General features: G+C 54.4%; 1 protein-coding gene across 2 annotated transcripts in view; it reads left to right on the top strand.

The window, feature by feature from the left end:
* FA2H (fatty acid 2-hydroxylase) overlaps window positions 1-13111 on the top strand; it is a 61827-nt gene that overhangs the window by 33931 nt on the left and 14785 nt on the right. For both annotated transcript variants that reach the window (XM_016930168.3, XM_016930169.4), the window contains exon 2: window positions 781-873. In XM_016930168.3, coding sequence (XP_016785657.1) covers window positions 781-873 — 93 coding nt within the window. The remainder of the gene's footprint in view (window positions 1-780; window positions 874-13111) is intronic.

Genomic DNA, 13111 nt, shown 5'->3' with positions numbered 1-13111 from the left:
GCCTTTCTTGTGGGTATGTGGCCCTAGAAGCCACAGCCTGTGACTCATCAGTGTGGCCCTGTGAGCCCCACCAGGTGCCCTGGGCGCTACCCTGGGACTCCCTTTGCCTGGCACCTGCCAGGGACCTGAAGGAGGACCGGCAGGGACCCCTTTCCTGGAGGGCTCCCACTAAGCAAGCTTCTTTCCCTACAGTCTCTCCACTGGCTCACTTCCTCTCCCAGATCTTTCTGCCTCTTTTATTTATGCAGAAATTTTATTATTATTATTATTATTATTTTGAGATGGAGTCTCGCTCTGTCGTCCAGGCTGGAGTGCCAGCCTGGATCTCGGCTCACTGCAACCTCTACCTCCCGGGTTCAAGCGATTCTTCTGCCTCAGCCTCCTGAGTAGCTGGGATTACAGGCGCGCACCACCACGCCTGGTAAACTTTTTTGTATTTTTAGTAGAGACAGGTTTTCACCATGTTGGCCAGGCTGGTCTCAAACTCCTGACCTCAGGTGATCCACCCCTCTTGACCTCCCAAAGTGCTGGGATTACAGGTGTGAGCCACTGCGCCCGGCTGGAAATTATTTTTTTAAGGGAAATGTAAAATACAGAGAATAACAATGCTCACATCAGGGTCTCTCTGTTTTCAAAAGTACCCAGCGTCCTTGATCTCCACCACCCTGCCCCACCCACGGGGCTCTCACCACTCCTGGCTGCCTCTTCTCGGGGCAGCTCGGGGCTCTGCCCTCTTCCCTCACCCACTGTATATAATCCTCTTGTATCTTCTCCTTCCAGGGCTCCATGGAGAACGAGGCTGTAGCCCTTGAGGAAACTCAGAAGACAGATCCTGCTATGGAACCACGGTTCAAAGTGGTGGACTGGGACAAGGTACCTGGCATAGGATGGAGTGGGGTGATGACTGGGGGCTGGCGGGAATGAGGAGAGGAAGAGGGTGTGTGGAGCCAAAGCTGGGAGTGGGCATGACGTGTGCCCAGGGGAGAAGGGGAAGGAGAAGCAGGTGTCCACAGCCCAGAGGCATGACCTGGGACAGCAAACTCCGGCAGGGGTGTGGGGGTGCCTCACTGGTGGAAAGTTCAGAAAAATAGCAGACAAGTTCTGAGCATGGAACCAGATCCCAGACACCCCTGGAGAAGAAGAATTCTCCCGCCAGGACCCCTGAAGCTGAGAAGGGGCTGTGACAGGCTTGGCAGGCCCAGACATGCCCATTTTGACCAGGGCACAAGGTAGAGCTGCCCCTGGCACCTGCAGTCATCTGGAAGCGACACTGGCCAGTGCAGGGCACAGGAGCCTGCTGAGTCCAGCAGGAGACAGCGCTGAAGCCATCCTCCGTGTTTGGGAGGAGTCAGAGATGCCTGCAGTCTTAGGATAAGCCTCTTTTGGCATCAAGAGGCCAGTGCCTTGCTATGGCTGAGCAGACCCCATAGACTGGTGAGATGAGCCCTGGAGGAGCTGAGCGGTCACGGTGGAAAAGGAGTCACTCAGCGGCAGGGGAGAAGCAGCTTTGCCTGGAGGGGTCACTGGAGGGGGTCACTGGAGGGAGCTGGGCTTGGTGCCATTTCCTTCCAGCTTAGGAACAGACACAAATGTGCATGTCCATAAACCCCTACCCTGCATGCCCTCTGCCTAGTTTGGGCCTCAAAGACACAGAAACAAATGGGACAGGCCCCTCCCTGCGAGAGCTCACAGCCTGGTGCAGGGGACAGTAACCCCTCCCCACCACCGCCATAAAGAGTTATTACCCCAGGAGGTGGCATGGGATGCATGCCCAAGGAACACAGGTGAGCAGAGTGGGGTGGGGACCCCACAAAGCTGACTGTCTGCTGGGCCCCCTTGGCCCTGACACTGGGAACACAGAGATCCCACCTGTCGCATGAGATCACAGCCGCCTCTGGGAGAACCCATCTGCCCACAGCACAGACGCCTCAGGATCCAAGCAGAGAGGCCGAAAGAAGTTGTTCTGTGCCATGTCCCCTCCTGAGAGGTGCAGAACCCAGGGCAAGATGGAGGCCAGCCAGAGGAAAGGCTGCCTGGCCATGCAGCCGGCGAGCTGGAACCTGGTTTCCGAACCTCAACCCCCAGCTTGGGCCCTGGGCACTGGCAGGGTCAGGACCTCAGTCTGGAACAGGGGGAGATCGGAGGGGAATGGGGAGAGTTTGGGGACTGATGAGGGGACCAAAGGGTGAGCTACAGTGTGTCCTGGTTCAGGGTCCTGTCCTGAGTGGCCAGTGGATGGTACTGGAAGGAGCTGCAGAGAGAGGCATCTGTGAGCTTGGCTTAGGGCTTGAATTCTGAAAAGAGCTGACCGGGACTGAACAAATGTGGCAGCCATCAGGGTGGCGTGACATGAACAAAACTGTCCTAGAGGGAGGAGCTGGGGTCTGAGGCTGGCTGGGGACGGGAGATCCAGCCCACATTGCCAGCTCTGCAGTCAGCTCCTCCCAGTCTCCCCGAGCTGTGGTTCAGGGCTGACCCCGGCCCCATCACTGCAGGAGGCAAGGGGAGGATTAACCCAGGCTGTGCCACCATCACCTATGCTGTCACCACGACCACACCCAAGGGGACGAGGGGCCCCTCCTCCCCCATGGACTGCTCCCTGCCTGGCTCCGGGCCAGCTGTCCAAGCAGCCTGACTCACCTTCCCCACCTCTCTCTCATTCTCTCTCTACACACTCACTCTTCCTCCCCTTCCTCCTGTGTCTCTGGGCTGAGACGGAAGGGCGAGGGCTGGGCCCTGGGAGGATGTGGAGGCCTACTCTGGACGGAGCCCCCACCTGCCCGGGTGTGCATGGGAACCCCTTCAGCGCCCCAGAAAATCAGCACAGGGAGCAGGGCTTCCCAGGAGGGCAGAGGGTGCTTTTCTGCTTTTTTCTTTTCTTTTCACTTTTGACTTTCCAAAAAAGGGTGCTGCTGCTGCCTCGTTCACCTCACGGGCAATCCCAGCTCTGTTAGTGGGAACAGAGAGGCTGGGGGAGCCCGCAATGCTCCAACCTGAGCCCTCTCTCTGTTGCTGACCCAGGCAGCGGGGGCTGGGGTAGGTCTTTTGGATCGGGACATGGAGGAGCTGGGAGAGAGGCCATGAAGGTGGCAGCTTTGTCTCAGCCGAGGGTCCCCAGGCCTGGGGTGGGTTTGCACACCTGCCCCTGGGGCAGAAGGGCTTGCTGGTGTTAACTCTTCTGGCTTTACCTCCAAGCTCAGTACTGTGATTGCTGCCAAAGACTGGAGTCCTGGCCTCCTGGGGCCCAGTTTCCCTCGCCCTAGAAGGTGGGGACAGAGTGAGAAGGTGTGAGTGAGAAGGGGTGAGTGAGAATGCTGGGAAGAGTGAGAGGACAACAGGCCAGGGGAGCCAGGGCAGAGTTAGAAGGATCTGAAAAGACAGGAAGAAGGGCCAGGAAGCAAACCCTGGTGCCCCGCTCTGCTCAGAGGTGAGGGATGGTCTTACTTTTGGGCTCTGTGTGGAATTTTACCAGAACAGTTTCTAAATCATCCCTTCAGTCACCCAGCCAGGCAGGGTCCAGGCTTCCTTATGGGACAAGAAGCCAGGTTGTGGATTCTCACCCTCCACATCCCTCCCTGTTTCTAGAACACAGCCAGGTGAGGTGGCCAGAGCTGCCCACCACTCTCAGCTCCCGGACACACGTGTCCCCCTGGTCCAGCAGCCTCTTTTTGCCACTTCGCCATGTCCTTTTCGGAGCCCTCCCTTGGGAGCCCTCTCCACCCTTTCCACCCGGGGGACCAGCCTCCCTTTGGGGAGGGGGCAAGAACAGGTGTGATTTGAGGAGTTTGCAGAAGTTCACTGCCCAGATGCTCAGCAGCAGAGTTAGCCCTGAATTCACATCTCTTGTACTGAGCCCTCACTGTGTGCCAGCCGCTTTCAATGTATTATTGGTTATCTGCTTTAATCCTGCTGACAGCACGAGGGATAAGGATTATAATTATCCTGATTTAACTGATAAGGAAGAGCTTAAATCTCCCGCCCAAAGTCACCTCTGGGCACACTAGCAGCCCAGATAGCGGCCCCTCCCCTCCACAAGGTCCTGGAACCTTCCCACCCCAACAGCTGACCATGAATAAGACCCTGAGGCCCGTGAGTAGGAGAGGGGGTGGCAGAGGGAGGGAGGAGGCTGAGCAGATACTAGCAGTGTCTCCCTAGCCAGCCCCATCCTCTTCCCCATCCTTCCTCAGGCTAAGCCAGATGCTGGCATAACCAGCTGCTGGGGCTGGCCAATGGGTGTGATCAGCCTCTTCCCTCAAGGGACAGATAGACCCATCCAGCAGGCATCCCCAAACTCCCTGTGCCTGCCCCCTGCCTGACATAACACAGACCACCCTGACACCAGGGTCCCCAGGGCCTGGAAAGGCTATTGAAGTTGGCCATAGTGTTTTGCCCATTTAGGACCCCCAGATCAGTCACTGAGAACTCAGGAAGATAGCATCCGGATCAGAGAAAGGGCCCTTTTGGCCAACACACTCTCGGGGGGGACCAGCCTTGGCACCGTGGGCAATGGCCTGGCTCTCCTCCAGGCACCCTGCCTGCCTAGTCGACTTGGGTCTCCTTGGGCCTCCTTTCTCTCTATAATCCCTCCCAGCCAGAGTAGGGGTCTGGAGGGCCCAACATCCAAAGGGCCTCCCCAAGGCTGTCCGTACTGGGCTTAGGGTCCCTGAGTCTCCTCTCTGCCTGCCTCCTTGCTCAGAGCTCCTGGCCCCTCTTCAGAGGAGCTCAGCGGTGCTCAAAAAATACCCCAAGGCAGAAAGCAGGCAGGTGGGCTGGGCACTGCCCTCTGCTTCCGTGGGTCTTAGAGGACACCCTGGGAGGGCAGTGGACAGGGCAGGCTGCAAGGCAAGAGATGCCACAGTGTTCCAGTATGATGCAGAAAACTATTCCCTCTATCTTTTTTATTTTTTTAGAGACAGGGTCTCACTCTGTTACCCAGGCTGGAGTACAGTGGCAAGATTGCAGCTCACTGCAGCCTCAACCTCCCAGGCTTGAGCCATCCTCCCACCTCAGCTTCCTAATTAGCTGGGACTACAGGTGCATACCACCATGCCTGGCTAATTTTCTTAAATTTTTTTGTAGAGATAGGGTCTTGCTATGTTGTCCAGGCTGGTCTCAAACTCCCAGCCTCAGTGATCCTCCCACCTTGGCCTTCCAAGGTGCTGGGATTGCAACCCTGCATCTTATTATTGCAGGATTATCTGGAGGATCTAGTGGAATGTACTAAAGGATATCAGAAAGTGTGCTGCAAGGGAAAGACCACCCTACCTGGTTTTGGGGTGGGGCCCCTGGGCAGGCTCCCTTCGCTCGTCTTCAGCCCTAAGGGCAGAGGTCATGCCTGCTTTCTGCCAGCGCTCAAGCTGTCTTTCATCTCTCCCTGTGTCTCTGGCATTTTTGCTCCCTATCCACTCTCCGCTGCCTGAATCCTCGTGGGGTTAGCCTGAGGCCACCTCCCTGTCCTCACATCCCCTGGGTGACGGGAGGGTCACAGGGCTCAGGGGGAGGAGGCAGGTGGTCCGGAACCACCTCTGTGGACTTCAGCTTGTCCCAGTTAGACCGCGCAGGATGGGCCTGCAGCCACTCCGGCAACACCACCAAGAGCCCCACCTCACTGCCCCCACTGACCACTGCTGGGCTTCCTCACAGCCACTGTGCTGAGGAAGTCACGGCCATGGGATCCCGATCTGGCTGACAGGAGGCCTCCTGGCCGAGCCTGGGCTGTGAGTGGGGCACTCGAGTCCAGGCCCTGCCACAGCATGTGCAGCCGAACATCTGACCCTGTCTTCTCATCTGTCAAAGGTCATCATCGGCCCCAACTCCCAGAATTAAGGCTCATGAAGGATAGGGGATGTGAGGTCTGAGCCCCAGCTGACCAGCAACCAGGTTGCAGACAACAGGCCCCCACTCCTCTCCCGCAGCCCCAGCTGCCTGGAAGCCTGTCTCCACCTCTGCTCAGAAACCTGCCCTGGAGCAATATGCCTGAGTTTGGGTGGACATTTCTTTAAACAATTGCCTTAGCTCATCGCTGTGGGGGTGAGCAGTGCTGCTGACACTGAGCAGCTACCCTGCCCCCCCCCCGCCTGCCCCCGCTCACCACATTTGCCACCTTAGGGAGAAGCAGATTCTGGGCACACCCTTCCCCAGGAAAGCATCCTATGCCACCTGGCCCTGTGCTGCCCAGGAGGAGGGGTCCAGGGGAGGGGGGAGGAGGAAAACAGGGAAGGCCCCCTTCTACCCAGGCACCATGCCCTTCCGCCCACCCTCTGGGCAGCAGGCTGCCCTTTCCCCCTGCCGTGCTGCTGTGGGCCGCATTCCTGGCATAGCCTGGAAGAAGCCCTCCCCTTCTCTCTAAGGCAGGGACCGAGCAGGCTGGGGGAGGGGCATGGACCCCACGCAGTCGGCACAAGGTGCTTTGGCCGAATCCACTCCCCCTTGCATCTGCTTCCTGGGCCCCGGCCCGTTGGTTGGGTCTTTGAATCACCAAAAAATCCCTCCACCCCAATGAGCTGCTCATTCCAGAGCAGTTTCGGGCATAATCGTGCTGTCGCCCATGCAAGCCAGCCTCCTCTGGACAGCCCTGAGTGCTGGACATGCCTGTCTAGCATCGGGTTCCACTGCTGTAAAAGGGGACTTGTTACTGTAGGGGGAGCCGTGGGAGCCCCCAGATGCCTGGGAAGTGGAGGCATCATCAGTGTGGCCTGATCTCCCCTTCTCCCCCACCCCAGCCACGTACATAGCCCGCAGACCCATGCCTTCCCTCTGTCCCCCGAGCCTTGGGACATATGAAGTAAATGGGGCCAGGACCAGGAACGAGCTGGAAGGAAGAGACCCACTAATGTGGTGGGAGTAGGAGAGGGGTCTTCGGTCAGGTAGAAGAGGGTGGATGGAAGGGCATGGTGCCCAGGTAGAAGGGGGCCTTCCCTGCTTTCCTCCTCTGCCTCCCCAGGACCCCTCCTCCCAGGCAACACAGGGCCAGGTGGCATATGACGCTTTCCTGGGGAATGATGTGTCCAGAATCTGCTCCCCAAGGTGGCAAATGTGGTGAGCGGGGGCAGGCGGGGGACGGGGCAGCTGCTCAGTGTCAGCAGCACTGCCCACCCCCACGGCAATGAGCTAAGGCAATTGTTTGGTCAGGTAGAGCAGGAAGTGAAATGTGTCTTGCATCACTTCCCATCTCATTGGATCCCAAGCCGTCATCGTCTGCTGTCCTCCCTTCTCAAAACCAGGTCCCGCCAACTGCCATGTTGGAAACGACCAGCAAGTGAGAGGCCTGGAACCTCTCAGCACCCAGCTGAGCCTTTCTCCTTCAGTGCTCACGACTGGAAGATGATTAAGAAAGGACACCCTATCAGTGCATGTACCACCTAAATCAAGGTCAAGTGCACAGGGTGCCAGTCCCAGCTCTTGGGAAACTGTGTGGAGGCTGCTACAAGCTGGGGGAAGGGGGAGGGAGGCTTCAACTTCAGGCCCAACCAATCCTATCTCAAGAGCCGCTTGACCTCTCAGGCCTCAATATCCTCATCTATAAATTGGGTCGGGGGTCGGCGGGCCTGAATTTCTGTGCTTATCTGGAAGGCTCATGGGGCTTCCCCTGGAATAGCGAGACTGAGGCCCCAGTCATAGAACTATAGGTGTTGGCCTTTGATGACTGAGGGGGGTGTTCACAGAAGGGAGAGCGAGGCCTCCCTGGGATTCCTCCAGGGTGGTCCTTCAGCCCCAGAGTGAAGTGGGCACCTTCCCTGGGCACCCAGGTGGGCTTCCTCGTGGAGACACAGCGTAGGCTAGATACAGAGCTCGGGTGTGAGGCCCTCCACGGCCCCAGACAGGCAAGGGGCAGCTTGGGAGTGACTCTCAAGCACAAGTCCACCATGTGTACAGGTGGCAGTGCTTGCGTGTCTACCCAGGGAGTAACTGAAATCAGGTCAATCCAGTGACATCAAATGACAGACCCCTGTGCTGGGGCTCTGTTCCCACCACACCTGTAAACACGTCTTCCACGGTCTAGCTCCGGTTTCCACGACAGTTCTGTGCTTTTGTTCTGTTTCCTGTACATCCAGGTGTGAGATCTAGGCTGAAGTCCCTGCTTATAGCTTACCTAGACATTTCTTCTTGTGGTTCAACTGAATTCAACGTATGAATCCTATGCCATTTTCAGCTGGGGACAGTGGTTCACACCTGTAATCCCAGCACTTTGGGAGGCCGAGGCAAGATCACCTGAAGCCAGGAGTTCAAGACCAGTCTGGTCAACATGGTGAAACCCCATCTCTACTAATAATACAAAAAAATTAGCCAGGCATGGTGGTGCATGCCTGTAGTCCCAGCTACTCAGGAGGCTGAGGCAGGAGAATCACTTCAACCGGGGAAGCGGAGGTTGCAGTGAGCCGAGATCACGCCACTGCACTCCAGCCTGGGTGACAGAGTGAGACTCAATCTTAAAAAAAAAAGAAAAAGAAAAAGAATCCTATGCCATTTTCTACTTGCTTCACAAAATAAGGACAAAATGGATCAATAGATTAAAATTTGCCGGAACCACTGCTAGGCTGAGAGAGGGGCCCCCTGGCCACATCCCTGTGCTATAGCTGGAAAAGATCATAGTTCAAGATCGCTCAGTCTGTGTAAAGTGCACAAGTGAATCACAGGATAGCAGTATCTGTCATGTGTAACATGCAAAAGTGGGAGATAGAAAAACCAGGGGCGCTGGTCGGGCACAGTGGCTCATGCTCATAAGCCCAGCACTTTGGGAGGCTGAGGCGGGAGGATCACTTGAGCCCAGGAGTTCGAGACCAGCCTACACAACATAGTGATACTTCGTCTCTAAAAACAAACAAACAAACAAAAAACAATTAGCTGGGCATGGTGGCGTGAGCCTATAGTCCCAGCTACTGGGGAAGCTGAGGTGGGAGAATTGCTTGAGCTTAGGAGGTTGGTGCTGCAGTGAGCCACAGCCATGCCACCGCACTCTCACTTGGGCAACAGAGCAAGTCCCCGTCTCAAAAAGAAAAAGAAAGGACCAGGGGATTCATTTGAGAGAGATGGTCGTAAGCTACAGATGTGTATTATTATCTTTACAGCAACAACTGCAAGGAAAATACCAAAAGCATAGCTAAAAAGTCAATAGAGGAGATTGTATGGAATATTGTTAAATATTTCATACAAACAAGACAAAGGAAGAACAGAGGAGACAAATAGAAAATAGCAGCCAGGTGTGGTGGCGCCCATCTGTAGTCCTAGCTACTCAGAAGGCTGAGGCGGGAGGATTATTTGATCTCCAGAGGTCAAGGCTGTAGTGAGCCAAGATTGGGCCACTGCACTCCCACTTGGGTGACAGAGCAAGCCCTGTCTCAAAAAAAGAAGGAAAGAATGAGAAAAGAAAACCAGAGGAGACCTACTCCAACATTAAATGTAAATAGATTTAATGCTTCAATTAAAAGGCAGAGATGGCCGGGTGTGGTGGCTCATGCCTGTAATCCCAGCGCATTGGGAGGTGGAGGCGGGTAGAATCACCTGAGGTCAGGAGTTCAAGACCATCGTGGCCAACATGGTGAAATCCCATCTCTACTAAAAATACAAAAAAAAAAAAAAAAAAAAAAGCCAGACGTGGTGGTGGGCACCTATAATCCCAGCTACTCAGGAGGCTGAGGCAGCGAGAATCGCTTGAACCCAGGAGACGGAGGTTACGATGAGCCGAGATGGCAAAAAGAGTGAAACTCCTTCTCAAAAAAAAAAAAAAAAAAAAAAAGGCAGAGATTGTCTGACTAGATTAAAAAGGAAGACCCAACTATATTCTGTCTGCAAGAGATGCACCTTAAATGTAAAGACATACACAGGTTGAAAGTAAAAGTATGGGAAAACAGGGATCCTGCGCACAGCAAGCTTCAGGAAACCAGTGTGATTCTATTAATACCCAAGCGGACTTCGGGAGAAGGAGTATTTCCAGGGCCCAAGATGGCTCTTTCCCAGTGGTAAAGGGGCCAACTCATCAAGGAGACATAACTGGGCAACCTTGGGCAGATTACTCAGCCTCGGTTTCCCCAACTGCAAAATGACAATAGTTAGAATACCCGCCTAGTTAGGGGTATGGCGAGGATCAAGTGACTGAACCTGTGTCAGGTGTTTAGAACCATGCTTGACACATAACCAGGGCTCCATGGGGATTAGCTCTGAGTGCTACTGCAGCTGGGACAAAGCCTTGCATTCTCGCCTTGACCCTGGCCCAACTTCTTCTAAGGTGGGGCTCTGCAGACTGCCGCAAGATAAGGTGTAAACACAGGCCACCAGCTGGTTCCTCCAGTTCTTTTTCCTGATGGTGGTGGTAGCGGTTGTGGTGGTGCAGGGTGTGTGTGTGTGTGTTTACAGACCTAGGGCAGAGGACTGGAGGGAATGAGGCAGCACACTTCCAATGACTCCACTTGCTGCTAGACTCAAGGGCTGAGGTCAAGGAGACTGGGGTAAGGAAGGGAGCAGCAACTAGGTGGAGTTTGGATGATTGCTTGATTTAGTTAGTGCCAGGGCGGGATAGCTCCAGGCTGACTTGGATCATCTTCCAGCCTGAGAAGCAGGAAGTGAACCCCCCAACCCCCACCCCTGCCACAGGAAGGCAGCCAGTACCTGGGACCTGCCAAGTTCACATGGCAGAAGCCACAGCTTCCTTTGGGCCCTTCACCCTGGTCACAGGCACAGAGAGAAACCCAGTGGCCTTGCCTGCTTGCTCCCAGGACCCCCACACCCCTGCTCCCAGGCTGTGATGGGCGAGACTAGCTCCACCTCCAGGGGAGCTGGGGGCATGTAAGGGCTAGTTCCTGGAAGACCCGCTGTGGCTGCAGGCTTTGGTGGAGAGGCCTGTACAAGGATGAGATTGCAGCCAGGGCCAGGGGAAGGAGGTTTCTGGAATCACTGATGGCTGTTTCATCCAGGCTTGCAAGCTCTTCCACGTGCAGCCCTTGCTCCTCTCCCCTCCTCTCCCTGCCTGTGGTTCCCCTACTTCCCACCTGCAGTGGCTGCCTGACTCCCCGTGCTGAAGATTGGCTGAGCATCCACCGAGACACCCTCATCCTCACTCCGATTGTGTGTGGCAGATTGGGGCCCACCAGCATCACAGATGAGGGCACTGAGGGGCTCCGGGAGGAAAAGATGCACGTCCAGGATCTCACAGCTGGTCAAAGGCACAGCCAGGCTCTAATGGTGTTCCCCTGACTCCAGGTTCATTGTTCTTTCCTGGATTCGGTCCAGATTAACCCAGCACTGGCTTGTCAGAAATCCTCAAGGGCTTCTAGTTGCCTGGAGCTGAAACCTGCAAACTTTTCTGAGCTTGCATCCCTATGAGTGAAACTTTCTGCACACACTCTCCATTATGTGTCCATTTAAATTATTTCTAAAGTATTTGCATGTGTTAATGTACTCTCACAGTCTGTGCATTAGAAAACATTCAAATGCCGTGTAAAGGTGAGATAAAGCCTGCGTAGTGGCACGCTCCTGTAGTCTGAGCTACCCAAGAGGCTGAGGTAGGAGGATCGCTTGAGCCCAGGAGTTCAAGTCCAGCCTGAGCAACACAGCAAGACCCACCTCTTAATAAAACAAATAAGAGGCCGGATGTGGTGGCTCACGCCCGTAATCCCAGCACTTTGGGAGGCCGAGGCGGGCGGATCACGAGGATCAGGAGATTGAGACTATCTTAGCCAACATGGTGAAACCCCGTGTCTACTAAAATACAAAAAATTAGCTGGGCGAGGTGGCACGTGCCTGTAATCCTAGCTACTTGGGAGGCTGAGGCAGGGGAATCACTTGAACCCGGGAGGCGGAGGTTGCAGTGAGCTGAGATCGTGCCACTGCACTCCAGCCTGGTGACAGAGCAAGACTCTGTCTCAAAAAAAAAAATCGAGACCATCCTGGCCAACATGATGAAACCCCGTCTCTACTAAAAATACAAAAATCAGCTGGGCGTGGTGGTGCGTGCCTGTAGTCCCAGCTACTCAGGAGGCTGAGGCAGGAGAATCACTTGAACCCAGGAGGCGGAGGTTGCAGTGAGCTGAGATCATGCCACTGCACTCCAGCCTGGCGACAGAACGAGACTCTGTCTCAAAAAAAAAAAAAAGAAAAAGAGAGATAAATATATTACAAACACAAATAAATAGAAATAATAGCAATAGAAATAGGGTCGTTAATATTTTCTCCCTGCCTCTGGGGATTAGCCTGTGAGTACCGATGGAGTACACGTACATCCTTGCCTTGGAGACAACAGGCCTGGAGAATAAGCAACTCCTGGATGTGGTACAGGGTGTTCTATCATCTAAGCCTTCAGCAGCTTTCCTCCTGCTGCCCACAGAGCACTGTTAAGGTGCCAGAAAGGCCACAACCACATTCAACTTTACATCTGTGCCCACACTCCCTGTCATCCCTTCCTCTCTCCCCCTTGTCAAATCCCCCATGTTGATGAACTCCAAACCAAAACCCAGATCCTCTGCAAAGCCCTCCTCGCCTACCGTGACCCGGGCATTTGTACCAGCCATTCTGCCTCTGGATCTCAGCCTGCTTTGTATCTCCACTAAACTATCCTGCTTGGCATGCCACATCTCATTGAGCACTTAATGCAGGTACCGTTATTATTTTTTTATTTTTGAAGAGACGGAGTCTTGAACTATTGCCCAGGCTGGTCTCAAACTACTGGCCCCAAGCAGTTATCCTGCCTCAGCCTCCCAAAATGCAGGGTTTACAGGCATGAGCTACTGCAACCAACAATTACTTCCATTTTATAGCTGGGGAAACTGAGGCTCAGAGAGGTTAAGTAATTTTCCAGAAGTCACACAGTAAATGGCAAATGGATTTGTACCCAGGCCTGACTTCCGAGTCTAACTGTAAGCACTAAGCTACATGAAACAAGGTTGGCCTCTTTCATTCCTGTTGATTCTTCCCAGCATCTAGCATAGAAATAAATATATATATATAAAATAAATTGCTGAATAAATGATTGAATGAATTAATTACCCAGGCCAACACCAAGAAGCCTGGGGAAAAGAGCCCACTTCATTCCTGATACAAAATGTATTACCTCCTGTACCTCAAGAGTCCTGAGCAAGACTTTAAACTTCAGATGTGGCTGAATCTGGATGCTCAGATA

Source organism: Pan troglodytes, chromosome 18, assembly GCF_028858775.2.
Source record: "Pan troglodytes isolate AG18354 chromosome 18, NHGRI_mPanTro3-v2.0_pri, whole genome shotgun sequence".
In the NCBI taxonomy this organism is placed as follows: Eukaryota; Metazoa; Chordata; class Mammalia; order Primates; family Hominidae; genus Pan; species Pan troglodytes.
This window is presented reverse-complemented; position numbering and strand designations above follow the sequence as displayed.